This window comes from Pongo pygmaeus, chromosome 1 (genome assembly GCF_028885625.2).
Source record: "Pongo pygmaeus isolate AG05252 chromosome 1, NHGRI_mPonPyg2-v2.0_pri, whole genome shotgun sequence".
NCBI lineage: Eukaryota > Metazoa > Chordata > Mammalia > Primates > Hominidae > Pongo > Pongo pygmaeus.
Genome location: NC_072373.2, coordinates 14,029,665 through 14,057,332, shown reverse-complemented (window position 1 = coordinate 14,057,332; position 27,668 = coordinate 14,029,665). Strand labels below are relative to the sequence as shown.

The 27,668-nt window shown below is 37.2% G+C and overlaps 1 protein-coding gene across 6 annotated transcripts in view; it reads right to left on the bottom strand.

The window, feature by feature from the left end:
* The window catches only part of ARID4B (AT-rich interaction domain 4B), a 160,428-nt gene that overhangs the window by 46,181 nt on the left and 86,579 nt on the right, over positions 1-27,668 (bottom strand). For 4 of the 6 annotated variants that reach the window (XM_063670896.1, XM_063670906.1, XM_063670910.1 and 1 more), the window contains exons 9-17: positions 21,874-21,953; positions 18,576-18,652; positions 16,391-16,545; positions 11,913-11,985; positions 10,438-10,532; positions 8,849-8,946; positions 7,612-7,855; positions 7,104-7,279; positions 1,016-1,273 (exon numbers count right to left, since the gene is read on the bottom strand). In XM_063670896.1, the coding sequence (XP_063526966.1) occupies positions 1,016-1,273; positions 7,104-7,279; positions 7,612-7,855; positions 8,849-8,946; positions 10,438-10,532; positions 11,913-11,985; positions 16,391-16,545; positions 18,576-18,652; positions 21,874-21,953 (1,256 nt within the window). The remainder of the gene's footprint in view (positions 1-1,015; positions 1,274-7,103; positions 7,280-7,611; positions 7,856-8,848; positions 8,947-10,437; positions 10,533-11,912; positions 11,986-16,390; positions 16,546-18,575; positions 18,653-21,873; positions 21,954-27,668) is intronic. The other 2 variants (XM_063670899.1, XM_063670903.1) reach the window with 2 other exon arrangements.

Here is a 27,668-nt window from a genome sequence, read left to right as displayed (position 1 = left end):
TGTGGGAAGTGATTAAAGAGAATCAAAATTTCATTTGCAACACTCAAACACAGAATTTGAGATGATGCCTTCCTATTAACTTCCCAAACCACAGAATATAATTTAAGTATAAAGCATGAGAACTGTATTCCTCCTTGAAGACACTAGGTACACCATGAAACCACAACTTAAAACTTCTATGGTTAATCTTTCCAGGTATCTAACTGTCTTATAGGCTACATTTCAAATATAATATCAAATATTCTAAAACAAATTATTCTTAAAAGATAACTGAACGAATAGATCCCAAAACTGGCTTGCCAATTTTGGTTAAAATCAAAATACAAAATTTCTTTGGAAAGCCAAAGAAAATTTATCTAAGAAAAATGCTTAAGTCATTGAACACGACTTAAAACCAAATTTCACTCTTGCCTTTCAGTTCCCTAGGTTAGGAGCAGTCAAAAAGTGCATTGTATTTTAGTGAAGCAGGCCTGCTTACATGTTCAACCATATTTTTTCAAAGATACTAATAAATTTCTGAGACTTCTGAATAAGGTTGTAATGCAATAGCTGTTAATTAAGGAGATAAGGCTTTCTTAAAATAGCTAATGTTTCCTAGGATTTTAAATCCCTGACTACAGAAGGAAAGAAATGACTTAAGAATACAAAAAAGAGGTTACTGTGGCAATGTAGTTTAAAATGCAAGACAGCCAGCAGCCTGATAATTGGTTTGTAGATGTCCAGAAGTTCTGATCATTTCAACAATGTTTTGTCTACTGATCTACATGTAGTACATAAAAATCAAGTGTGTAGACCTCGGTTTTCTAGACATTAGGGATATCTTCTAAGTACTGAAAACATTAATTGTAAGTCGCTAAGTGAGGTATTTGCATGCTAAAAGCTATGTATTTTTTATAAGGTACTATGACCTCACTTAGAATACTAATAAATCTGTAATCCGTTACTTAAGTTTTTAAATAGAAAAGTATTTTATAATTGTTTTTAGGTAATAATCACTAGCTAAAACTCAAGTTACCTCACATTCCATCCGCAGTAATGCACCAAGTAAAGGACCTCTCCACCTTCGACATCAGAATCTTTAATACTAGCTTCATACATTTTTTGATTTTTCCCTCGTCCATACCGCACTTGGACTTTCATGCCTGGTGGATAGCATTCAAACTCCTCTTCCTCATTGTTGTCATCATCATCTTCATCCTCTTCTTCTTCTTCCTCCTCCTCCTCCTCTTCTGCTTCTTCATCATCTTCATCTTCTTCTTTATTCGTTTCATCTCTTGAAAGGTTTAAAAAATTGCAGAGTTAATAAAAGACACTTCATAAGTTTTTCAGTTCCAAACCACATATATTGATAAAAGTTGTGGCTGTGATTGTTCCAGGAAAAGCAGGTTCCACGTGTATGAAATTCTCAGAGTTTCATTTTACTATTAAAAACTAAAACTGTAAGACAACCAAGGTTACAGAAAGACACATTTAGAGAAAATGAAGATTCAAAAATAAGTGCAGTAAAGGAAAATTTCCAAAAGTCAGAAAGAACAGAATTTGTGCCGAACAGCAAGAAGCAAGTATGGTCAACTCTAACAATTTTTTCATGTTTTATTAATAAAAGTGTTTCACATCTCAATTGACAAAAGAATTCATTATACTTCATTGTCATTTTACAACTAAAAATTATTTTTCATTCAAATATTTCCAGCCTCAAGATGTTTATTTTATTTTTTTAGAGACAGAGTCTTGCTCTGTCACCCAAGCTGGAGGCCTCAGGAAGTTTGAAACAATAATTTTTACTAGCAGATGGCAGTCTTAATAACTTTAAAACATTCTCCAACCGAATTTTCAAATGTTATAATAACTAAAATACTATTTTAATTTAAACAGAAATATTCTAATAATGTACTACTAATATCTTATCAGGTTTGTTCTTTCCTTTAAACTTCAACACAATTTCTACTCTCATTACCACAGATTTATTAACATCTTCTACAAATCTTCTCAACTTTGACGTTCCAAAGAAATAGACAGATGAGAGGCCAATTACAAGTATATGAAACTAAAAGTCAAACTATTCTAGAAAGAGTATTACATCCTTTTTTTTTTTTTTTGATAGAGTCTCACTCCTGTCGCCCAGGCTGGAGTGCAATGGCGCAATCTCGGCTCACTGCAACCTCCGCCTCCCAGGTTCAAGCGATTCTCCTGCCTCAGCCTCCCAAGTAGCTAGGATTACAGGCACCCACTACCACGCCCAGCTAATTTTTTTGTATTTTTAGTAATGACAGGGTTTCACCATGTTGGTCAGGCTGGTCTCAAACTCCTGACCTCAGGTGATCCGCCCACCTCGGCCTCCCAAAGTGCTGGGATTACAGCCGTGAGCCACCACACCTGGCCTTACATCCATTTTTATCTTCTTAGTACCACGTACTTTCTAAAACTGAGCATTCATATCCTTTTTATATTGACCACCAATCTGTATTCAACAAGTTGGAGAAAATCTTCAATTATAAATCTTTCCAAACACTAGATTTATTTTTTTTTTAATTTCAATATGAAATCCAAGGCTACATTTAGTCTGGTTTTATTTGTTGTCCTGTATGTCTGTACTTAAAGACTCCATCACTTTAGGGCTGACAAATGACTAAACATCATAAGGCAGAACAACCAGATAGTTTAGTATTTAAGCTTTAAAAATTAATAATATGTAAAATACACATGATATATTAAAATATATGCTACATTATATATTAAGATTAATGATTATATATATACATATATTACACCACGCACACACATATATATATGTGTGTGTGTGTGTGTGTGTGTATGTATATATATATATATATTTTTCCCCCCCTTGGAGACATGGTCTCACTGTGTCATCCAGGTTGGAGTGCAGTGGCCTGATCATGGCTCACTGTGGTCTTGACTTCCTGTGCTCAAATGATCCTCCCACCTCAGCATCCCAAGTAGCTGGGACTACAGGCACACACCACCACACCCAGATAATTTTTTATTTTTTATTTTTGTAGAGACAGGGGTCTCACTATGTTGTTTAGGCTGGTCTTGAACTCCTGGGCTCAAGCAATCTTCCTACCTTGGCCTTCCAAAGTGCTGGGATTATAGGTGTGAGACACTGCACCCGCCTGATGAATATAATATTTATATTAAAAAAAAAAAAACTTCCTCCACTGAAAATTTCAGCTTTATATTCCTATATGCAACCTTTTTAGGGATAATATACTTTATCATTCCTAATTATGCAATTATACAGGCAACAAAAATAATATATAAATAGTGATATAAGCAGCACTATAATGCTTTTTTATTCTCCTTTTCCTTTTGTATAGTGGGGCAGGAGTGTTGGGGGGATGTTTAATGGACCGGTAGAAGTAAGTCCATGTTCAGGAAAGTATCAAATGTATCAATTTTGTCTGAACTATAACACAAATTCCTCAAAAATTCTCAAGATTTATTCCTATTTTAAAGATTCAGTTACAGTCAAATATATAAGTATTTAAAAAACTAAAACCTTCATGAAACCAGCTATAATCTGAGATATACATATATATGTATATATATGTATATATATACACACACACACACACATATAAGTGTGTGTGTATATATATATATAAAAGTGTATATATATATATATATACTTTTTTTTTTGAGACAGAGTCTCGCTCTGTTGCCCAGGCTAGAGTACAGTGGCGTGATCTCAGCTCACTGCAACCTCCACCTCCCAGGTTCAACCAATTCTCCTGCTTCAGCTTCCCAAGTAGCTGGGACTACAAAAATCAGCCACTACGCTCAGCTGATTTTTTGTATTTTTAGTAGAGATGGGGTTTCACCATGTTGGCCAGGCTGGTCTCGAACTCCTGACCTCAGGTGATCCGCCTGCCTGGGCCTCCCAAAGTGCAGGGATTACAGGCATGAGCCACCGCACCCAGCCTGAGATTAAAATATTAACAACGTTATTGAAAATACCTTAATATTTCTATTATGAAAAAGTAATTTTATTAAGGCTAAAATAAAAAATTAACAGAAATGGCATTATCAATGATAAATTATTATGAGGAATTTTATTTTATATAGTAAATTAAAACAATTTTTTTTTAAAGAATACTTGCCTAAGTCATAAGACTCTATCTTTGCATACTGGGGAAAAGAAGCATATTTTATTGTGGCCACAATAAAAGAGATTTATCATGCACCTCAGAATCATCATATAAAAATGAGATATAGAATCAAAATTCTAAATTTTTTGAAATGACGACAAACTCCAAGCTGTATCTTACATCATAGAATACACTGAGTTGATGAATACAAACAATTCTAAATGCCAACAGCGTGCAAGCACAATCATACTTTAAGTAGTAGCCCAGGCAAATTTTCATTCAATCTACAACAAAAACCCAACACTCTTTTATTAATGAAATCAAGCAATCAAAAACTAAAAATATACATATACATTTAATAACACCCTCAGACACAAACCAAATGAAATTCACTTTAATAATACACTGAAGTATAAAGAAAAAAACAACATAATTACTGGCAATCAACCAAAGAAAACTATTCTACTTTCTAAGACTTCAGTGGCAAACTCAAGACTAATGTGCTAAACCAGATGGAACACAGAATGCCAAGAAAGAGAGCCTCTGAAAGTATAAAATGCAACCAACATACAGGTTAAAAAAATTAAGTTGATGCATACACTACATACATGCACTCATATACATACATACACTCACATACATACATACATACACACACACACATACGCATTTAAGCTAGTCATATTTTAGAGAAGAATATCTTGGGAAACGAAATGTATCAGCAAGGATTTTCATCTGAATTCACAAAGAAACATCAAATCTTCCCTACTTGATGTTACACTCTTTACAATGAAACAAAATTTTTAAAAAAGATAGTGTATTAAGTACCTGCTATGGTCAAGGCACTGAACTAGACATTTTACATATATCAACTTCTTCAATCTCCCACATCTGGACAATGGAAGAAGGACACTGAACATTCTTGGTAGTAGCCTATTACTTAGAGAAAGTTTATATGCCAGAAAAATACCTATATATTAATTCTTTATCACTGTAAAATTTTCCACTGCAATTATCTAATAAAACTCAAAAATCAATTACAGTAAGCCCCTCTTATCTGCAAGGGATACATTCCAAGATCCCCAGTGGATGCCTGAAACCGTGGATAGTACCAAACCTTATATATACTGTTTTTTTTCCTATACATACATACCTCTGATAAAGTTTAATTTATTAATAAGGCACAGCATGAGATAAGCAATGACTAATAACATAAAGTAATTATAATATGCTGTAATAACAGTTATGTGAATATGGTCTTGTCTCACTCTCTCAAAATATTTTATTGCACTGTACTCACCTGTTTTCAGACTACAGTTGACCACAGGTAACTGAAACTGTGGAAAAGCAGGGAGTACTATATAAACAGTCCCAACTGCAATGCTTCTAAAAAATATCTACCAAACTAGGGCAGTCACATCAGGAAAATTTTAGTTTGAGGTACGCATATACTAATAAATATCTGTAGTACACAAAAATCCATATAATTATAGAGTTAAAGGGGTTATTAAAAACCTACAAAATACAGTTTATTCTATAAAATAAGCAGAAGCACCAACTTAAAAAATTAGCAAAGAAAAAAATACAGATTTATCACAGTGCCTTGCAAACAGCAGATGTTCCAGAAACATCTGCAGATTTAAAAATCAGATTTTTTGGTAAAAAGCTGAGTCTTTATTAAGATTCTTATCAAAATGATCTCCTTTAGCAGTACTTTAAACATACACTTCTACACATAGAAATATAACAATGTATAATCAACAAACACTTTTACTACATTCTTCTAAACCCAGGATTTTTTTCTTCCATGTTTGTCTGTATGGTGCCACCAAAATTTCAGAACTCTGATCAATCAAGATTTTAGGCAAAAAGCTGAAATCTTTACTGTTTCTTAATACTTGAAATAGTCTCCAACAGCAGTAAGGCATACTTCAAATATATATTTTTATACACAAAAATACAACAAAGTATAATAAACACTTTTCACTATATTCATATAAGCCCCATTTTTTATTTTCCCCTTCCCTGTTCGTCTGCATACTGTGGCCAAATGTCAGTACGCTAAATGATTTTTTTTTTTTTTTTTAGACAGAGTCTCGCTCCGTCCCCCAAGCTGGCGTACAGTGGTACGATCTCAGCTCACTGCAACCTCTGCCTCCCGGATTCAAGAGATTCTCCTGCCTCATCCTCCTGAGTAGCTGGGATTACGGGCACATGCCACCACACCTGACTTCTTTGTATTTTTAGAAGAGACAGGGTTTCACTATGTTGGCCAGGCTGGTCTTGAAATCCCGATATCAAGTGATCTGCCCGCCCTGGCCTCCCAAAGTGCTGGGATTACAGGCGTGAACCACCGCACCTGGCCTGCTAAATGATTTTTTAAAAAAATTCATTGTACTTATTTAAATGAGACACTAATAGATATGTTTATGTTTTTTAAGCCTCAGAAAAAAGATTCAATGCCAAAGATTATCTATAAAATCCAGGGATCCACTAGCAGTGCATAAATTACATTGTCAAATAATTCATCATTCCAAGTGACTAAAACAAACAAATGCTACTATCACATAAAATAGAACATACAATTTTTGGCCTTTTAAAACTTTAATATTTTTCCACTCTTGCTTTTGCTTAAGAAATAAATACAACTCTCAGAATCTATAGCCAACATACAATCTATAAAACATGGACATAGCCCCAAGTTTATATTATCAAGTAATTCAGCAGACCTAAAAAGTACTTTGCTCTAGCTAAAAATTTTATCAATTTCCATGATGAGAGCAAGAAGGGTGGATCAAAGTATGATCTTTCTCTACAAATCTCTATCAGTAGGGTCTCTGAAAGAAGTGAATGCTATTTAATTAATAAATGCCAATGACTGTATTATTTAATATTTTGTCAATTAATTTCGATTCATACATATAGACATACAAAGAGCAAATGATAAGAATCCATCAAGCTGAAATGCATCATAACCAAAAACAATTTTCTTACCCAGATTTTGCTTTTTCTTCCTCAGCTTCTACCTTTATGTTGAGGGATTCATCTATCCTAGTTGTGTCATCATCTTTGTCGTCCAGATTTTCATTTTCTTCTGGTTTTTTAATGTTAACTTCTTTTTCCTGATCAGAATGTGTAGGTATAGATTCTAATAAATTCTTTTTACTTCCCTAGAAAAAGATCAGAGGAAAGAAACCAACAAAAGTAAAAATTTTCAACCTATATCCATGGTTTATCTCTTAGCAACAGGAGGTATCAACCAATTCTAATATTAAAAGTTATAAATTACTTTTAAGAAACTCCTGCTACTTTAAAGCTCTAGACAAAAATAGCTAACAGCTATGTTGAAGTTATTATGATAAAAATTATACAAAAGTAGCACTTAATGAAGAAAATAAATAATAAATAATAATATTATACAATATATTGATTTTGGAACTTTATAGAGGATATGGAAAATATACCAAAGAAAGCAAAGGACAATTAACAATATCTGATTTACCAGAGAAGGCTTAATATTTTCTTTTCTTTCAATTTCATCCTCAATAGGCTTTTCTTCTTTTGGTATTATATTCTTCTCCTCCTCCATCTTTATTTCTTTGATCTCTGTTTCATTTTCCTCCTTAACTTTTACTTCTTTTACATTTTCACACTCCTTACATTGCTTGTTAACAACTTTCTCTGGCAATGCCATCTGAAATTCAATGTTGGCTGATCTACAGTACTCCTCAAAACCATATAAGTATCTGGAAACATGAAGAGAAATTACATTTGGTGAAAACACTTCAAAATATAACTATAGAGTTATTTTTAATGTGTATTCATTTCTTTTGTCTAAACTCTCAGATATTGAGCCATATTAACATTCTAATTTAGTCTAGTTCTTTCTAATCTTTTCAATGCAAAAAAATTTGTCAAAAAATTCATTTAAAAAACTGTGCTCAGTCATAACAATAACAGCTATTAAAAGTATTAGTAATAGCATCTATTTTTTGCACATTTCTTATGTGTGAGGCTGGACTCCTTAGTAAATCTCATTTAGTCACTACAGTAATCCTGGGGCACGCAGCAGCATTCTTTTTTTTTTTTTTGAGATAGTCTTACTCTGTTGCCCAGGCTGAAGTGCAGTGGCGCAATCTCAGCTCACTGTAACCTCTGCCTCCTGGGTTCAAGCAATTCTCCTGCCTCAGCCTTCTGAGTAGCTGGGACTACAGGCGTGAGCCACTATGCCCAGGTAATTTTTATATTTTTAGCGGAGACAAGGTTTCGCCATGCTGGCCAGGCTGGTCTTGAACTCCTGACCGCGAGTGATCTGTCCGCCTCGGCCTCCCAAAGTGCTGGAATTACAGGCATGAGCCGCCGTGCCTGGCCAAGCATTCCATTTCACAAATGAAGAAACTGAGGCTTAGGAGAATAAATAACTGGCCCTAGGGCATAAACAGCTAATAATTGGCAGAACTAGGATTCAAATGTGGATTTACTTGACTTTAGAATATTAGCTTTTTAACTTCTATGAAGTACTTGACAAATGTACTTAGCCACAAAAACTTTCTTCACAGAATTTCTCATAGATCTAGTATTCATAGAATACACTTTAGAAAATACTATCATAGAATGACTACTCTAGTAAAATGTTCTGATTTCTTTAAAGAAATAATTAACCTCAGTTATAAGGTAAATTTCATCCTGCTTTCTAGGTAAAAATACTGAAGATAATCGTATCAATTATACTAACTTACTTTTTATAAGCACATTTAACATTGTATCCTGCAGCTGAATTTAAGACAGGGATTCCAAGATCTTGGTAGACTTGCTTCCAAACAGCTCCACTTTCAATCTAATGGACAAAGTGAAACAAAAACTCTCAAATTAAAAGGTGTTAATATAATAACATTTTGATAGACACAGTATATATGAGTATATTTTTATATTTATTGGTCCTAGTCTCAAAAGAATTTTTAAAAACTTGATAAATTCTAAATCTGGTTTAAAAATAAAGGTTTTAGTACTCTAACAAATATCAGAAAATTATAAATGTTGAAATATTAGGCCATTTGACTATTTTTTTTTTTTTTGGAGACAGGATCTTATTCTATTGCCTAGGCTAAAGTGCAGCAACAGTGGCACAAACACAGCTCACTGCAGCCCTGAACTTCTGGACTCAAGGGATCTTCCTGCCTCAGCAACCCAAGTAGCTGGGACTACAGACGCACACCACCACACCTGGCTAATTAAAAAATTTTTTTTGTAGAGATGGAGTCTCACCATGTTGCCCAGGCGGGTCTCAAACTCCTGGGCTCCAGCAATCTTCTGGCCTTAGCCTCCCAAAGTGCTGAGATTACAGGCATGAGTCACCATAACTGGCCCCATTTGACTTTTAAATAAACCCAGTTATGGAAAATGGAAAAATATTCAGGTTCTTAAATCAAAATTTTTAACAAAGAAATGGAGACAAACATTTTTAAAGGATTTATTATTTCACATAAAATATACAGGCTAATAAATGAAAGCAGTTCTACAGAAATTTGTAAAGTATTTTATTCCATAGAATATTCTCAATTGGATAAGTATTGTACATCACGTCAACCTTAAAATAATTTCTTCAGATCAGTTCAACAAACATTTCCTGCTTTAATCCCTTTATATTCTTAAAGGGATTAAGAATATAAAGAATATTAAGACAGATCCCTGCTCTTAAGGAGCATACTGTCTAATGAAAAAGAGACACAGGAAGGATTTCCACCAATATGGCTGTGCTGTGACTCAGATAAAAAAAGGAGGTTTATGAAAGTTTGACCAATTTAACAGTAATCAGAAAGCTGATATGAAAAAAACCTTTTTTTTTTTTTTTTTTTTTTTTGAGACAGTCTCATTCTGTCACCCAGGCTGGAATGCAGTGCAGTGGTGCAATCTTGGCTCACTGTAATCTCTGCCTCCTGGGTTCAAGTGATTCTCGTGCCTCAGCCTGCCATGTAGCTGGGATTACAAGTGTGCGTCACCACGTCTGGCTGATTTTTGTATTCTTTGTAGAGATGAGGTTTTGCTATATTGGCCAGGCTGTTCTCCAACTCCTGGCCTAAAATGATCTACCCGCCTCGGCCTCCCAAAGTGTTGGGGTTGTAGGCATGAGCCACCATGCCTGGCCTAAAAAATCTTTAAAGTTTAAATTTTGTCTGAGGAGGCTAGCTGTACTTTCCACTTTATCTTCTTGTTAGGTTTTTACTGAAAAACTTTGTTTTGTTCTTTAGAAAAACAATTTCAGAGATGGCAGATACCTGAGAAAACATGTTACATGAAAAAGATGTTTCAGTTTGACTACAATACTCACATTATCAAATCCTCCAAGTTTGTGTACAAGTCTGAATAACTTAAAGAGATTCAAATTTCGATATCCAAGTACAGGTCGTTTGTTAATAGGTGTACCTGTTACAGAAAACACAAACTATATTAGATCCACACTACATTTTTAACTTAAAATTTCAAAAGATTCAAATAATACCAGAGTATTTATAGTATTTTATATATACACATATATATACACATATATATATGTGTATATATATGAGAAATTATCTTGTTAATCAAAGACACGGTATCTACACATAAACAAGCCCACGGCCACTTTAAAATTTTTCACATAACCAGATTTTTGAAACGTTTTATTTTCATTCTACTTTCTTCCCTCTGCTGAGCAAGTAAATAAATACTAGACAACTGCTTCCCAATAAGAGTTACTTTTATGGCATTTTCTTTGTATTTTACCAATTTACTACTACTCTAAATAATGATTCTATAGTAAAGCTACATGTTTGTTTGTTTGTTTTCATTCTAACACAAGAAAATGCAACGCTAGGACCAAACCAACCATGAGAAAGTGGTAGAGGAGGTAACAGGGTAGGGGTACAATGCCTCATATGGCCATTTCTACAAAATATATGACTGGCTTAATCATATTTTTTCACTCTAGTATTAGATTTTATTCATTTCCTTTGCTTTTTCATTTGTCTTATACAAGAGCCTACGAAACAACATACTTCTTAGGCCAACCCTCCATTCATGTAAAGAAATAATACAAGAATCAAAGACATTTTATATTGAAAAAGAAATATATTGTGTTAGGCGTTATCATTTATGAAAACAAAACATGACAAACAGAGTCAGTTTCTACTCATCAGCACTACAATCAGGGATTTAGAAAATGTTCAATTCCCAGAATATTGTGGTGTTTCCAAACAGTAATCATTCATTTTGCCCTTCCCTTACAGCTAGAAAGCCTCTCCTTACTCCCTTACAAGCATCTTCCCAGAAAAGAAGAAAGTAGACTCTGACCAAGAAGATAAGCTAGAGAATAACAGTGTTGAGGTTACGGAAGGATTAGTTCATTACCCTAAGTTATTCTTCTTCCTTCAATCCCTCCATGGCCTTAGCAGCTTCTGGCAGATTAAATAAGCTGAGCCAAGGCTCACTTTGAGACTTTGTCACACTTCTTTCTCTATTTCTGGCTTAATTCCCATTTTGCTACTGTTCTTTAGGGACCCATGGATAGGTAAAGGGATTGGCAGGACAGGGTAATAAGTGCATTTATGTGTCCATAGCCACAATATCTGGCAAAATGCTTTCAAATTCCTCATTCTACTTGTTACGTGACAGGTGCTATGCTAGGTGCTGGTGATATCAGAGTCAAAAAGACAGCCATAATTACTGAAGACATAAAGTTCAGTAAACAAAATTCTATTCTTATTTTTAAGATACTAATTATCTGTCCAAAACTTACCACGTTAATGATAAATAAAAAATACTCACCTCTATCTTCCATAAATTTGTACAATTGCTGAAGAAAGTTCTCCCTTTCTTCTGGAAATGGTTCTATTTCTTCCTAATTTTAATCACAGAAGAATATTATTTTCTTCAATTAAGCATTTTAATAAAACAAGCAGATTTCTTGCCAACAGCGAAGACTAGTGTTCATTAAAATACCTCAAAGGCTTTTTACCTAATCAAAGTTACTCTTTTAACACTAAGCTGTTCAAAACCAGGTAAGTCTAGACATTTTATGTTTTATAGAGGAATATGCCTTAAAAAGTATCCCAATAGTTAGAATCCCCACAGTAAAAATTCCCATATGAGAAAAGGGACTAGCAAGATTGTTTGTGTTTTGTTTTTTTTTTTACCATATCAGAGAGATATTTTTCAAATCAGGATCACAGGCTCAAGAATACCTACTCTCAACTTATGCGAAACTGGGTCAGGGTTAAACATGAAAACTAATTATATTATTGCTCCTCAAGGTACTATAAAATTATGGGTCCCATTAGCTGTAACTGCAAGTATCCTTCATTTTATGCAGCCCCACTGTATATACTTCAAGCTTACATAATCAGTAAAGTGGGGAACAAATTTGATCTATAATACCTGAAGATTCAGACTTAGGGAAATCTTCAAGTAACAAAATAGTTCCCCCATTTATCAATTACAAGGGAAGGACTAGCTTCTTGCTGCTGTGGCCGAGGGCTGTGGCAGCAGGGAGCTGGTCCTGAAGCAACCTGCAAGGAGCAGGGTAGTAGGTTAAGATTGACGAACTCACCAATTCAATGACTTTCATCCATTCAACAAACACTTGAGCACCTGTAAGTGTAGGCACTATGCTAGGTGCTGAATCAAATAAAAGAAAAAATAAGCTATGGAGCCTACCATTACAGAACATGATTAGGAGTAACTGCAGAGAAAATGATTCCAAATATACAGCTAGGCTTTACAGTTACTCTGGCTTAAATACACATATTTGTAACAGTAAAAGTTAGGATATTCAACTGGTAATCTAAATAAATAAAAACATAGCATTTTTCAATTTGGAAAATCATGTGCCTAATGCCACTGCTTTAGCGAGATTGTCTTTTTAATTTAAAAGCTAGTACAACAAAGAAAGGTAATTTTTTTTTAAAGCCCATGTTGATAAACTATTAGGTTTTCTAACTGGGCAGAGAAAAATAAATGACAACCATTAATTTGCTAATGACGAACCTGTATTTCTCAATTTAAACACACTCCATACATTCAGGTTTTGGTAAGGTGATCAAATACAAATCTAAGGACATCTATTTTCTATATGTTATCTTAAATGTTCCCATGGTACAATATTTAACTTTAATAAACAGCCCAATTTATTCCTATTCCAAAAACATTTAAGGTAAGCTTTTAACTCAAGAAAATGTTTACATTACACTACAGATTTGCTTTTACAAGAACACTTGTGAAAACACTAAGCACCAAAAGGTTTGGTAGCTATTTATCATTTGTTATATTTTACACATTATGACAGACACTTTAAGTATGAATACGAGTAAGACAGCATTCCTAACTTTAAGGAACTTACAAATTTGTGGGGAAGAAAAAATAGACAATAAATATAAATGACAAAAATATGTATAATGAGCAGTAGTAGTTTTTGTTTTGTTTTGTTTTGTTTTTGAGACAGAGTCTTGCTCTGTTGCCCAGGCTGGAGTGCAGTGGTGTCATCTCGGCTCACTGCAACCTCCGCTTCCTGGGTTCAAGCAATTCTGCTGCCTCAGCCTCCCTAATAGCTGGGATAACAGGCACCTGCCACCACGCCCAGCTAATTTTTTTTTTTTTTTAGATGGAGTCTGGCTCTGTCACCCAGGCTGGAGTGCAGTGGCATGATCTCAGCTCACTGCAAGCTCCGCCTCCCGGGTTGACACCATTCTCCTGCCTCAGCCTCCTGAGTAGCTGGGACTACAGGCGTCCGCCACCATGCCCGGCTAATTTTTTGGTGTTTTTAGTAGAGACAGGGTTTCACCGTGTTAGCCAGGATGGTCTCGATCTCCTGACCTCAGGTGATCTGCCCGCCTTGGCCTCCCAAAGTGCTGGGATTACAGGCATGAGCCACCGTGCCCAGCCACACCCAACTAATTTTTGTATTTTTAGTATAGACGGGGTTTCACCATGTTGGCCAGACTGGTCTCAAACTCCTGACCTCAGGTGATCCGCTCGCGTCAGCTTCCCAAAGTGCTGGGATTACAGGCATGACCCACCGTGCCTGGCCAGGAGCAGCAGTAGTTTAGACTAGCAAATGAACTGGTGCTTTCCTGAGGTGAGAGAGATGATGGTTCACAGGTTTCTCTTTAGAGAGATGGCACCTAAGTAGGGTTCTGAAAACTGAACAGGAATGTGCCATGCTGACTAAGGAAGGAGGGGAGGAAAAGATGGTGCCTACAGAGGTACTAGCATATGCAAAGGTGAGTAGCAGCAATATATGTAATTTGACATTGCTATAGCATAAAGTTCAAGGGGGAGGACATAGAAAGGGAAATGATGAGAAAAAATTGAGGCAGGAATTGGACTATAAAGGAGATTCTATATGAAAGCTTAACTTTTACAGTGACAAAAAGCTACTCAGGAGGTTTTTAGCAGCAAGGGAATGATTGCTCATTTTAGCAATTTAAATAGAAAGCAGTCAGGGAGAAGACTGAAGCAGGGAAATTTCTACATTACACGCTGTCATTACAGATCACTATACCCTAAAACATAACCTCCAAAACAATCTCATTTCATTAATACTTTACTACAGTTAAAAGGCAGAATTTCATAACTTACCTAAAATATTACATACTGACCAATTAATTTACTAAACACATTAAATACATTTCATTATCAAATATAGTAGCCTTCACTATCTGTACCACTCATTAACTTTTATGAGGCTGTTCAGCAAACCATTAAAGAGTACCTTGTCACTGCCAGACCTAAAGCTCCAGTTAAAATAAAATCCAAAATTTGAGCTCTTTGATCCATATACAACTAGATGTCTTATTTATGATCTAATTAGAACCATCTACCCATTTGCCTTAGATAAAATGATTCAAGATTCTCTGAATCAAAGAGATATTGATCTTTACTTTTCTGCTTTTTTTTTTTTTTTTTGAGACGGGGTCTCGCACTGTCACCCAGGCTGGAGAGCAATAGTGCGATCTCAGCTCACTGCAAGCTCCGCCTCCTGGGTTCAAGCGATTCTACTGCCTCAGCCTCTCGAGTAGCTGGGATTACAGGTGTCCACCACCACACCTGGCTAATTATTTTGCATTTTTAGTGAGAGACGGGGTTTCACCATGTTGGCCAAGCTGGCCTCGAACTCCTGACCTCATGATCTGCCCGCCTCGGCCTCAGAAAGTGCTAGGATTACTCATCCCAGCATGAGCCACAGCACCCGGCCTGATTTTTCTTTTAAATATTAAATGAAAGATGTATTTTACACTTTTCTGGGTAAATCAATAAAATATGGAGATGTAAACATTTCATGAGGTGACAGCTGTCAACATGGTAATGAAAAGCATTTTAAAGTATTAGGTAGGTAGGTTCTTTTTTTTTTTTTTTTTTTTTTTTAATAAGACAGGGTCTCACTCTGTCACCCAGGATGTAGGGCAGTGGTAAATTCACGGCTCATTGCCACCTCCACCTCCAGGGCTCAGGCCGTCCTCCCAACACAGCCTCCACAGTAGCTGGGGCTACAGGAGTGCACTGACATGCCCTGCCAATTATTTTTATTTTTATTTTTGTTGAGATGGGGTTTCACCATGTTGCCCAGTCTGGTCTCGAACTCCTGAGTTTAAGCGAGCCGCCTGCCTTGCCCTCCCAAAGTGCTACGATTATGGTCGTGAGCCACCGTGCCTGGCCTAGGTAGAAACTTTTTTTTTTTTTTTGAGACAGAGTCTCGCTCTGTCGCCCAGGCTGGAGTGCAGTGGTGCGATCTCGGCTCACTGCAAGCTCCACCTCCCAGTTTCATGCCATTCTCCTGCCTCAGCCTCCCGAGTAGCTGGGACTACAGGTGCCCACCACCACCCCCGGCTAATTTTTTGTATTTTTAGTAGAGACAGGGTTTCACCGTGTTAGCCAGGATGGTCTCGATCTCCTGACCTTGTGATCCGCCTGCCTCAGCCTCCCAAAGTGCTGGGATTACAGGCGTGAGCCACTGCGCCCAGCCTGGTGGATATTTTCTTAATCATCTCATAAAAAAAAGCATAGAAAGACTAAGACATGTTTTTGAGGTTATTAGGAAAATCAGACTTAATATTTTTAATTTCACAAGATCATACATCTAAAGTAACCAAGTAAACTATCTGATTATGAGTATTACAAATACAAGATTATGAAATATTTCTCATACTAAAAATACTTATGTGATTAATGACTTAATGCCAAATCCTAACCCACAAGGGAAACCCAACTGTGATTTATAATTTTAAAAGGTATCAACCGTTTTCACTTACCTCTTCTTCACTGCTATTATCCTCCTTTTCTTTTTCATCATCTTCCTCCTCCTCTTCTTCCTCTGCTTCACTGCTAGAGCTATCTTCTTTCAATTCAGTCTTCCAGTTAGCAGGAATAGTTCTACTTTTATGAAATTCAAGTGCCTGTTCAAAGGCTGGAAACAGACCACAAGGTACATGAACTGAAGAAATTAAGACAATTGTTTTCTCAAAAAGTATTAAACACAATAAAGAAATAAAAACTACTGTGCTAATACCACTGACATTTATTGTTTGCTATGTACCAGAAACTGTGTTAAGTGCTTTTAAATGTAGCAATATATTTAATCCTATCCATCCTATGCATTAGGTAGTCATTTTATAGATGGCAAAACTGCCACCATTGGAAGATTACTTAAGTTTAAATAAATAAAAGAAGAGCAGTTTTATTCTTTTAAACAAAGATTAAGCTTCGCTAGTAAAAACCTTTAATACAGGAAATCATGTAATATCTTTTTTTTTTTTTTTTTGAGACAGAGTCTTGCTCTGTTGCCTAGGCTAAAGTGCAGTGGTGTGATCTCAGCTCACTGCCAGCTCCGTCTCCCAGGTTCACACCATTCTGCTTCAGCCTCCCGAGTAGCTGGGACTACAGGCGCCCGCCACCACACCTGGCTAATTTTTTGTATTTTTAGTAGAGACAGGGTTTCACCATTAGCCAGGATGGTATCGATCTCCTGACCTCGTGATCCACCCGCCTCGGCCTCCCAAAGTACTGGGATTACAGGCGTGAGCCACTGCGCCTGGCCGAAATCATGTAATATCTTATGCAACAAACAATTATCAAACAGTATTAATACCAGGCACAGAGCCATTAAAATAAATATACAATGCCTGAAAACTGACCACACATGATTTTTACATTTTCAGTTAAACTTCAATTAAAACTATGGTAACAATTACCTTTGACTAAAATTAGCTAGACACAATTATTCTCATTTTATAATATATGGGAATAAATTATATACCAAAAAATCTTGAAGATTTTAACCAATCTACATAGCATATTACTGAATTCAAGGAATAAGGGCAAAGAGAAGACAACTATTTACAGTGCCAAAAACTAAGTGACAGATGCAATTACCACATATTCCTCAAATAAAACTACTGGAGCCTTGTGGTTAAGGATGTACATTCATTAGTGAGAAATACCAAACCAAAATTACTTTGATTCCTCAGCCAGGTGTGATGGCTTATGCCTATAATCCCAGCACTTGGGAGGCCAAGGCAGGCAGACTGCCTGAGCTTAGGAGTTCGATACCAGCCCGGTCAATGGTGAAACTCTGTCTCTACTAAAAACACAAAAATTAGCCGGGCATAGCGGTGGGCACCTATAGTCCCGGCTACTTGGGAGACTGAGGCAGGACAATCGCTTGAACCCAGGAGGTGGAGGTTGCACCGAGATTGTACCACTGCACTGCAACCTGGGCGACAGAGCAAGACTCCATCTCAAAAAAACAAAACAAAACAAAACAAAAAAAAAAACAACACAAAGTTACTTTGATTCCTTTCTTCTACCATTCCCAGAAACTAATATTTTATTTACCAGGCAAAAGCTAGATTATAGTAACAGCTGACTACACAGTTTTCTCCCATTATTCTAGATTATTATGCCTGACTATAAGCTAAAAAAAAAAAAAAAAAAAAAACAGAAAAAAAAAGGAAACTTATGGTTGGGCGCAGTGGCTCACGCCTGTAATCCTAGCACTTTGGGAGGCCGAGGCAGATGGACTGCCTGAGCTCAGGAGTTCAAGACCGGCCTGGGCAACACGGTGAAACCCCATCTCTATTAAAATAACAAAAAATTAGCCGGGCATGGCAGTGTGTGCCTGTAGTCCCAGTTACTCGGGAGGCTGAGGCAAGAGAATTGCTTGAACCCAGGAGGCAGAGGTTGCGGTGAGCCGAGATTGCGCCACTCCAGCCTGGGCGACGGAGCAAGACTCTGTCTCCAAAAAAAAAAAAAAAAAAGAAAAGTAAACTTATAACACAGAAGACACATGGGTTTATAAAAATAAAGGTCACAAGGAACCAAATATAACCATAAGAACATAATTTAAAAAAATTTTTAAAGAGTGAAGAAAAATTTAATCTTCAAAAACACTTTAGCAGTTTTTACAGTACTTGTAATTTATTCCAAGATTATCCTTACCTTGCTTTAAAACAGCATCAGGCTTTGGTGCAGTGTCACTAGTAATTTCATGGACATCTTTTCTTGGAACTGAAGTACTATATATGTTTTTTAATTATAAGAGAAGAAAAAAACCCCAAAATATGACTGAGATTAATTAAGAATCCAGATGATTACATATCACAGAAAGATACTGAAAATATGGGAATGTTGACATTTACAATAAAAGTGATTGCACACAGAGTAGCAAGTCAGAAATAACATACAAGACAGGATGTTAAAATACGTAATCATCTACAGAAGGATCCTACCGTAAGAGTTATTTTATAAACACCAACGTGTTCCCAAACACCAGAGTCCCCTGCCCAAATGCAACACTGAAAACTTTTTTTGTTTTGTTTCGTTTTGTTTTTGAGACAGGGTCTCACTCTGTCATCCAGACTGGAGTGCAGTGGCACAATCTTGGCTCACCACCACCTCTACCTCCCAGGCTCAAGCGATTCTCCTGCCTCAACCTCCCGAGTAGCTGGGATTACAGGCACATGCCACTACCACCTGGCTAATTTTTGTGTTTTTAGTAGAGACAGGGTTTCACCATGTTAGACAGGCTGGTCTTGAACTCCTGACCTCAACTGATCCACCCACCTCGGTCTCCCAAAGTGCTGGGATTATAGGCATGAGCCACCACGCCCGGCCAAAAACGATTTATGGCAATATAATGATAAAATGTTTGGGGCCAGGCATGGTGATTCATGCCTGTAATCCCAACACTTTGGGAGGTCAAGGTGGGAGGACTGCTTCATGACAAAGTTCAAGACCAGGATGGGTAATATAGCGAGACCCAGTTTCCACAGACAAACTAAAAAAGTAAGCAAAGAATTAGCCAGGAGTGGTGGCATGTGCCTGTAGCCCCAGCTACTTGGGAGGCTGAGGCAGGGAGCTGATTGGAAACCCAGGGCAGGGTTACAGTGAGCCATGATTGTGCCACTGCACTCTAGCGTAGGCAAGAGAGCAAGATCCCATCTCTTAAAAAATAAAGGTTGAGCTGGGTGCAGTGGTTCACAACTGTAATCCCAGCACTTTGGGAAGCCAAGGCGAGTGGATCACCTGGGGTCAGGAGTTCAAGACCAGCCTGACCAACATGGTGAAACCCCATCTCTATTAAAAATACAAAAATTAGCTGGGCATGGTGGTGCATGCCTGTAGTCCCAGCTACTTGAGAGGCTGAGGAAGGAGAATCACTTGAACCTGGGAGGCGGAGGTTGCAGTGAGCTGAGATTGTGCCATTGCACTCCAGCCTGGGCAACAAGAGTGAAACTCCATCTCAAAAAAAAGTAAATAAAAGAAAATAAATAAACAAATAAATAAATAAAGGTTGGACACAGTGGCTCACAACTGTAATCCCAACACTTTGGGGGTCAAAGTGGGCAGATCACTTGAACTCAGGAGTTCAAGACCAGCCTGGGCAACATGGCAAAAAAAAAACCCTACAAAAATTTGCCGAACATGGTAGCACACACCTGTAGTTCTAGCTACTTGGGAGGCTGCCAGAATACTACAGCTGCCACACTGTACATCAGATCCTGTACACTTTCTTCATCTTACAAATAAAAGTTTGTGCCGTTCTACTAATGTCTTCCCATTTTCCTTACCCCCCAACAATATCAAGTCAGTATTCCATTTCTGTGCTCAAATTCCTCTAATTATCTCAATTTTGTTAAAGTTGGTTCTACATATTTTTTTGTTTTGTTCTGTTTTGTTTTGAGATGGAATCTTGTTCTTGTCACCCAGGCTGGAGTGCAATGGCATTATTTCTGCTCACTGCACCCTCCATCTCCCAGGTTCAAGCGATTCTTCTGCCTCAGCCTCCTGAGTAGGTGGGATTACAGGTGCCCACCACCATGCCTGGCTAATTTTTGTATTTTTAGTAGAGACGTAGTTTTGCCATGTTGGCCAGGCTGGTCTTGCACTCCTAACCTCATGATCCGCCTGCCTAGGCCTCCCAAAGTGCTGGGATTACAGGCGTGAGCCACCGCGCCCAGCCTACATACTGTTTTTGAAGCTAACTTTTCAGACTGGGTGCAGAGGCTCACGCCTGTAATCTCAGCATTTTGGGAGGCCAGGGCATGTGGATCGCTTGAGCTGAGGAGTTCGAGACCAGCCTGGCCAACATGGTGAAACCTTATCACTACAAAAAAATACAAAAATAGCCAGGTGTAGTCCCAGCTACTCAAGAGAAGTTGAGGTGAAAGGATAACCTGAGCCCAAAGGGTCATGGCTGCAGTGAGCCGTGATCATGTCACTGCACTCCAGCCTGGGTGAAAAGAGTGAGACCCTCGCCAAAAAAATGAAATAAAGTAAAATAAAACAATTAAAAATAAAAAATACCTTTCCCGAACTTGAAAATTCAAACACCAAATCTTAAAACATGATGACCTTTTTAAGGTATTTATACCCAATACAATTCTGTATAAAGTATCTGGCTTCTCTAGTCATATAATTCTTAAAGAAAAATTAACAAATAATTTTCTTAACACTTACCATCCATATACAAGTAACCCATTTTAATCCTCAGACTACTGCAAAAGTTGAGTATTATCCAACAGGTATCACTACAACCATTAGACATAACTAGTAGAAGTATCGGAAATTCCTAATTAGACCATCAAGAACAAACCCTAAGGAAATAATGTCAATAAATACATCAATAGGCCGGGCGCGATGGCTCACGCCTATAATCCCAGCACTTTGGGGGTTGAGGCGGGCAGATCATGAGATCAGGAGTTCGAGACCAACCTGGACAACATAGTGAATCCCCGTCTCTATTAAAAATATAAAAATTAGCCGGGTGCGGTGGCATGCACCTGTAGTCCCAGCTACTCAGGAGGCTGAGGCAGAATAGCTTGCACCCAAGAGGCAGAGGTTGCAGTAAGCCGAAATTGCACCACTGCACTCCAGCCTGGGTGACAGAGTGAGACTCTGTCTCAAAAAAACAAAAAAATCAATAAAGTATTAAATACATTAGATATGGCAAATTTGCCTCAAATAACCAGCTATTATGTGGACAAATGTTAACAAATTAGACAGTACTGAGTGTCTAGTTTGGAAAAGATTACCAAAATTGGTAAGGAAAAACATACTATAAGACTACAACACATTAAGATAATATGAAAAACAGTCACTCTTTGAAACATTCTGTATGATGAAAAATAAAAGCCTAAGGTAATTGGAAATAACTAATTAATCATTTAACATCCTAATTCAAAATAACAGCATATATTTATAAACTGGTTTTTCAAACCAAGTAAATTATACTTACAATTTTCCATCTTTGAAAGATCGAACAAGAATATTGTCCTTTTTTACAGCAATCTCATCACTACAATCAGGACAAACCACCTTTTAAGAAAAAGGGTGAAGCTATTATAACTAAAAGAACTCATAGATAGGTAAGTACCTACCATTTAAATCCTTTTAAAAAGTGTAAGCTTGAAGTTTAAAAATTAATTTTAGTTTGAAGGTAAACAGGTACACACACATGTGGGAGCACACACAAGTAATTTTAAATTGGTATCCTACATCCTTCCAGCTGCCTGGATAATCTAGATTTTTTTTTTGGCATAGGCACGGCATTGAAAGCAGAAGCACAGCTATGCCTAGGATGAAGCTGTGGACAAAGTTCTAGTCAGAAACAGAAAAAAGGTAGAGCTAGATCCTTAACTGAAAGGATATATCATGGCTAAGAGAAAAACAAGGGTCCAGAATTTCCAGAGCCTTGTAGGCCATATTAATTCTTAGGATAAAATCTAACATCTTTGTTGAAAGAATCTGAAACCAAAGAATGTCATAATAAATTTTCCTTTTAAAAATCTACTTTGGCTGCTATGAAGCAAATGGACCACGCAAAGGCGACTGTTCAAAGAAACTAGGCTATTGTGATCATCTGAGTGAGAGGTGGTGGCTTGGATGTAAAGTGGTGGCAATGGCAAATTAAAGGAATGAGAAATATCCAAGATAATTAGGGAAGTAGAAAGATGAACAAGAAGAGGACGCTTAGTTTTCTGCCTTGTACAAATAGGCAGATGACAGGGTTATTCACTGTGAAAGAAAAACAACAAAAAAGGGCCAAGTTTGTGCATGAGGGAAGGGATAATAAGAGGAGTTTTGGGACTACTAAGTTTTAGGTGGCTAAAAGACATCCAAATGAAGATAGTGAACAGAAAAATCAGGTCTAGAGCAAAGCGTAGAGGTCTGGACTCAAGGATATGAATTTGAGAGCCCACAGCCTAAATATTAGGGGTCTAAAACTTGGGGCTTGTGAGCCAAATCCACTCATTACTTTTCCCTGATGAGCTAAGGATTTCAAAAACTGCACATGTGATAGCTTTGGCCAGTGATGACACTGGTGTATGAGTAAGTGGGCTCACTGTCCAGTTCTGCCACAGAACGACAATATGCATTTTATCCCATTCACCCATGTATGTTATTTTCTTGGTCACTTTATCTCTTTGTTATCTGTGCAAAGTGAAGCTTTAAAAGGGGATGAGATCACCCTAAAGAAAATACAGCAATACATTCTGAATCCTGAATTACAGCTTGAAAGGGTGATTAGAAGAGGAGAACTTGGTGAAAAAAACTGAAAAGGAGAACTGCATGAGCCATGGAATCTAAGATTTCCCCCTCTTAAAATGAAATAGGAAAATAAGATAAAAAATTGAGACTCAGAGTAAGTCTTAATTAGGATTAAACAATACTACTTATATTAATAAGCTCAGCACAGTCCTAGTCAGGGTAAATACTCAGCGCATGGTAGTTATTTATAGTTCCTGGGACTATGTAGTTGTTGCCTTTTTCTTTTTCTTTTTTTTTTTTTTTTGAGACAAGGTCTCACTCTGTGCAGTGGCGTGATCACGACTCAATGCAGCCTCAACCTCCCAGGGTTCAATCGATCCGCCTACCTCAGTCTCCCAAGTAGCTGGAACTATGGGCACAGGCCACCAGACCCAGTTAACTGTTTTCTTATGATGTTACTAAAACACTTTGAATTTACTCGATTTATAAAAATAACTTATAAATTAGAAACACAAATATTATTTGTGTGATTATATCAAGATTGGTCGATTTAGAACATAACTTTTCACTCTAGTTACCAAAAACTATCCATCCCTGTCCAATGGATCTCAATTTTGGGAGGGGATAACATACATCAATAATTCTAAGAATTTAAAAACAACAGTGAAATGGCTGACTAAACAGATTCCTATCCTTTCAATATTAAAAATCCTTAGATTTTTTATTTTCATCAAAGAAACTTTTTAGTGATTATGGTGTGAGAAGCTTAAATTAGTAACTCAAAACACTAATATTAAAAAATTTAATGTTCTTATTGAGAAAAAGACTTACAAAACAGTTGTGTCTGTGTGTGTGTGTGTGTGTGTGTGTGTGTGTTTGAGATGGGGTCTTGCTCTGTCACCTAGGCTGGAGTGCTGTGGCACGGTCTCAGCTCACTGCAACCTCCACCTCCCATGTTCAAGCAATTCTCCTGCCTCAGCCTCCCAAGTAGCTGGGATTATAAGCGCCCGCCACCATGCTCGGCTAATTTTTGTATTTTAGTAAAGATAGGGTTTCACCACGTTGGTCAGGCTGGTCTTGAACTCCTGACCTCAAGTGATCTGCCCACCTCGGCCTCCCAAAGTGCTGAGATTACAGGCGTGAGCCACCGCACCTGACCCACAAAACGGTTGTATAAAATATATATATATATATATATATATATATATATTTTTTTTTTTTTTTTTTGAGATAAAGTCTTGCTCTGTCACCCAGGCTGGAATGCAGTGGCGTGATCTCAGATTACTGCAGCCTCCGCCTCCCAGGTTCAAGCGATTCTCCTGCCTCAGCCTCCAGAGTAGCTGGGACTACAAGCACGCACCACCATGCCCTGCAAATTTTTGCATTTTTAGTAGAGAAGGGGTTTCACTATGTTGGCCAGGCTGGTCTTGAACTCCTGACCTCAGGTGATCTGCCTGCCTCAGCCTCCCAAAGTGCTGAGACTGCAGGTGTGAGCCACTGCAGCTGGCCTTAAAAAATACTTTCAAAAGAAACTCATAAAGACTCCTAGTGCTTCAGAAAGAAAGAAAGAAAATCGCATACACTGATGCTTTTTTTCAGCTTAATAATTAACCCAACGTGTGGCAACTAACTTAACGCTGCTAATACTCAGTTTCCTTATCTCTAAATGGGGATAAATACTAATACCTATCTCATAATAGGTGTTAGCACACTCCTTGTACATATAGGTATCCACTAAATGTTGGATACACAGGAAGGTATAAAGGTATTATAAAATATTTATATTTATTAAAACAAATAATTGTCCTCATTTTTCACTATCATTACAAGAGCTGACATTTACTGCATACTTAATTTGTGCTGAACACTGAACTAAGCAGTGGAGATAAAGAAATAAAACATGTTGACTAAAAAGGGTAAATGGACATCACAAGTAGAAAACAGTAAAAACAAAGATAGTTCTATTGTTTCTTTTTCATTTGAGACCATGGTTACCTAGTTTAGCACAAAAACCACAAATATACAAAAGAGTTTATATATATTATGGACATAAGTTTTCATACAAATACATATAAACAAAGAATAGTGTTTTAATCCCATTTCTAAGTCTCTGCAATTGTTAGTCAATGAGCAGGAAAATAAGAGAAAGAGAATAAAGAGTTAGCAGATTCTCAACCACAAATTGTAGAGAAAAGTTTATTAATCATCACCAGGTGTGGTGGCTCACGCCTGTAATCCCACAACTTTGAGAGGCTGAGACGAGCAGATCACCTGAGGTCAGGAGTTGGAGACCAGCCTGACCGACATGGAGAAACCCTGTCTCTACTAAAAATACAAAATTAGCCGGGCATGGTGGCTTGTAACACCAGCTACTCGGGAGGCTGAGGAAGGAGGATCACTTGAACCTGGGAGGCGGAGTTGCAGTGAGCCGAGATCACACCATTGCACTCCAGCCTGGGCAACAAGGGCGAAACTCCATCTCAAAACAAAAAACAAAAAAAAAGAAAAAAGAAAAGTTTATTAATCATGAGAATAAAAAACCTCTACAGCAACTAAATGAGTCTATCCTTGTTAAATATTTTGAACAGAACTTGGTATATGATAAATGCATACCTAACAAATATGTGTTAGTCTTGAGAACACAAAAATTTTATTAAATGTCATTAACCTAAGGGAAAAAAGCATCAGAGGAGAATTTGGCTAATTATTTTTAGTAAGGGAGTGAGAACATACAAAACAGAGACAGAGAATAATTTTGACCCATTCTGTCTCTCAATATTTGAGAACAAATTAGTTGTCAAACATGAGAATAGTACTTTCAAAGTGTCTTTTGTTTATCAGCGGATCTTCAGTTTATAGTTTATTAAATATGAAGTGAGGGGAGGACGTATTTGTAAAAGATGTGGGCTGGGCTCAGTAGCCCCCACCTGTAATCCCAGCACTCTGGGAAGCCAAGATGGGAGGGTCACTTGAATCCAGGAGTTCAAGACTAGCCTGGGCAGCATAGGGAGACCTCGTATTTACAAAGTATTTAAAAATTAGCCAGATGTGGTGGTCTCCACCTGTAGTGTGAGCTACTCAGGAGGCTGAGGTGGGAGAATTGTTGAGCCCAGGAGGTCAAGGCTGCAGCGAGCCAGGATCACACCACTGCACTCTAACCTGGGTAATGGAGTAAGCCTCTGTCTCCAGGAAAAAAAAAAAAAAAAAGTGGATCTCACTGTTTGATACAAATGACTCAATGGTCTTCAGGTAAAATCATCATAGGACAATTCAGACATATCAAAATTTTAAAGAGTTCAAGATAATTCTTTCTTTTTTTTTCTTTTTTTTTTTTGAGAGGGAGTCTTGCTCTGTCGCCCACACTGGAGTGCAGTGGCACGATCTTGGCTCACTGCAACCTCCGCCTCCTGGGTTCAAGCTATTCTCCTGCCTCAGCCTCCTGAGTAGCTGGGATTACAGGCATGTGCCACCACAGCCAGCTAATTTTTTTGTATTTTTAGTAGAGACAGTGTTTTGCGCCCTGTTGGCCAGGCTGGTCTCGAACTCCTGACTTCAGGGGATTTGCCCACCTCAGCCTCCCAAAGTGCTAGGATTACAGGTGTGAGCCACCACACCCCAGCCAAGATAATTCTTAAGAGATACTGATTATTAACTTCAGTCTCCTACTTGAAATTTAAAACCTTAAGCGATTTATCCAATTATATCCTGTCCAGAAAAAAATGCATTCTTATTGCCACAGAGTTAAATCTTCATTAAAGTATCATATATAGCTAATTATTAGTTGAACCTTTATTTGCTTTAAGAGCTACAAATTATTTTGTCTACCAAAAGATTACTTGAAAAGCAGCCTAGTTATGTCCGTGAAAGATATTAGTATATGTTCCCTTTGTAAAAGTCAAAGAAAATGGTCTATACATGGCCCTTTCAACTTGCTAAAGAAGCTAGTGGTTACGAAAAACAGAGAGATAAAAAGCTCAAAAGGCTTTCTGTCATGTCTTAACAGTTTGAAATACAAGAACTTGGGACAATCATGAGGATACTCCTGATAATAAATCTTGAGTACCTCCTCAGAATCACAAAAAGGCAACGTGAGAAAACAAGGGAAAAATGAAAAATATTCAACCTGGAATCTAAGGAATTGCAATCTTTTGGAGAAAAAAACATTAAAAAGTAGGTAGAATTAACAATCTACTGTAGAGAAAATTGAAGATTGGGGTAATGTATAATTGCAGTCATGATTATATAGGGAGTACCTAAAAGGCAAGATTAAGATCAAGGATGGAAACACCCTGATTCACTAAGTATGAGGAAAATGTCTAGTTATCCTTGTCAACCAGGAAAGATTCTGTTGTTCTTTTGCAATCTAGACCTACATGGACTTAGGAGCTTTAAAAGTTTGCATCATGAATTTTCTACCGAGAGAGAGAGAATTCAACTTCCACATAGCTAAACCTCTAAGATTATCAAGATTTTGCCTTTCCTAAATGACATCAAGAGTTCTTTGTACTGAAAGACAAGGCTGAAAGTAAGCTTAGTGTGAAG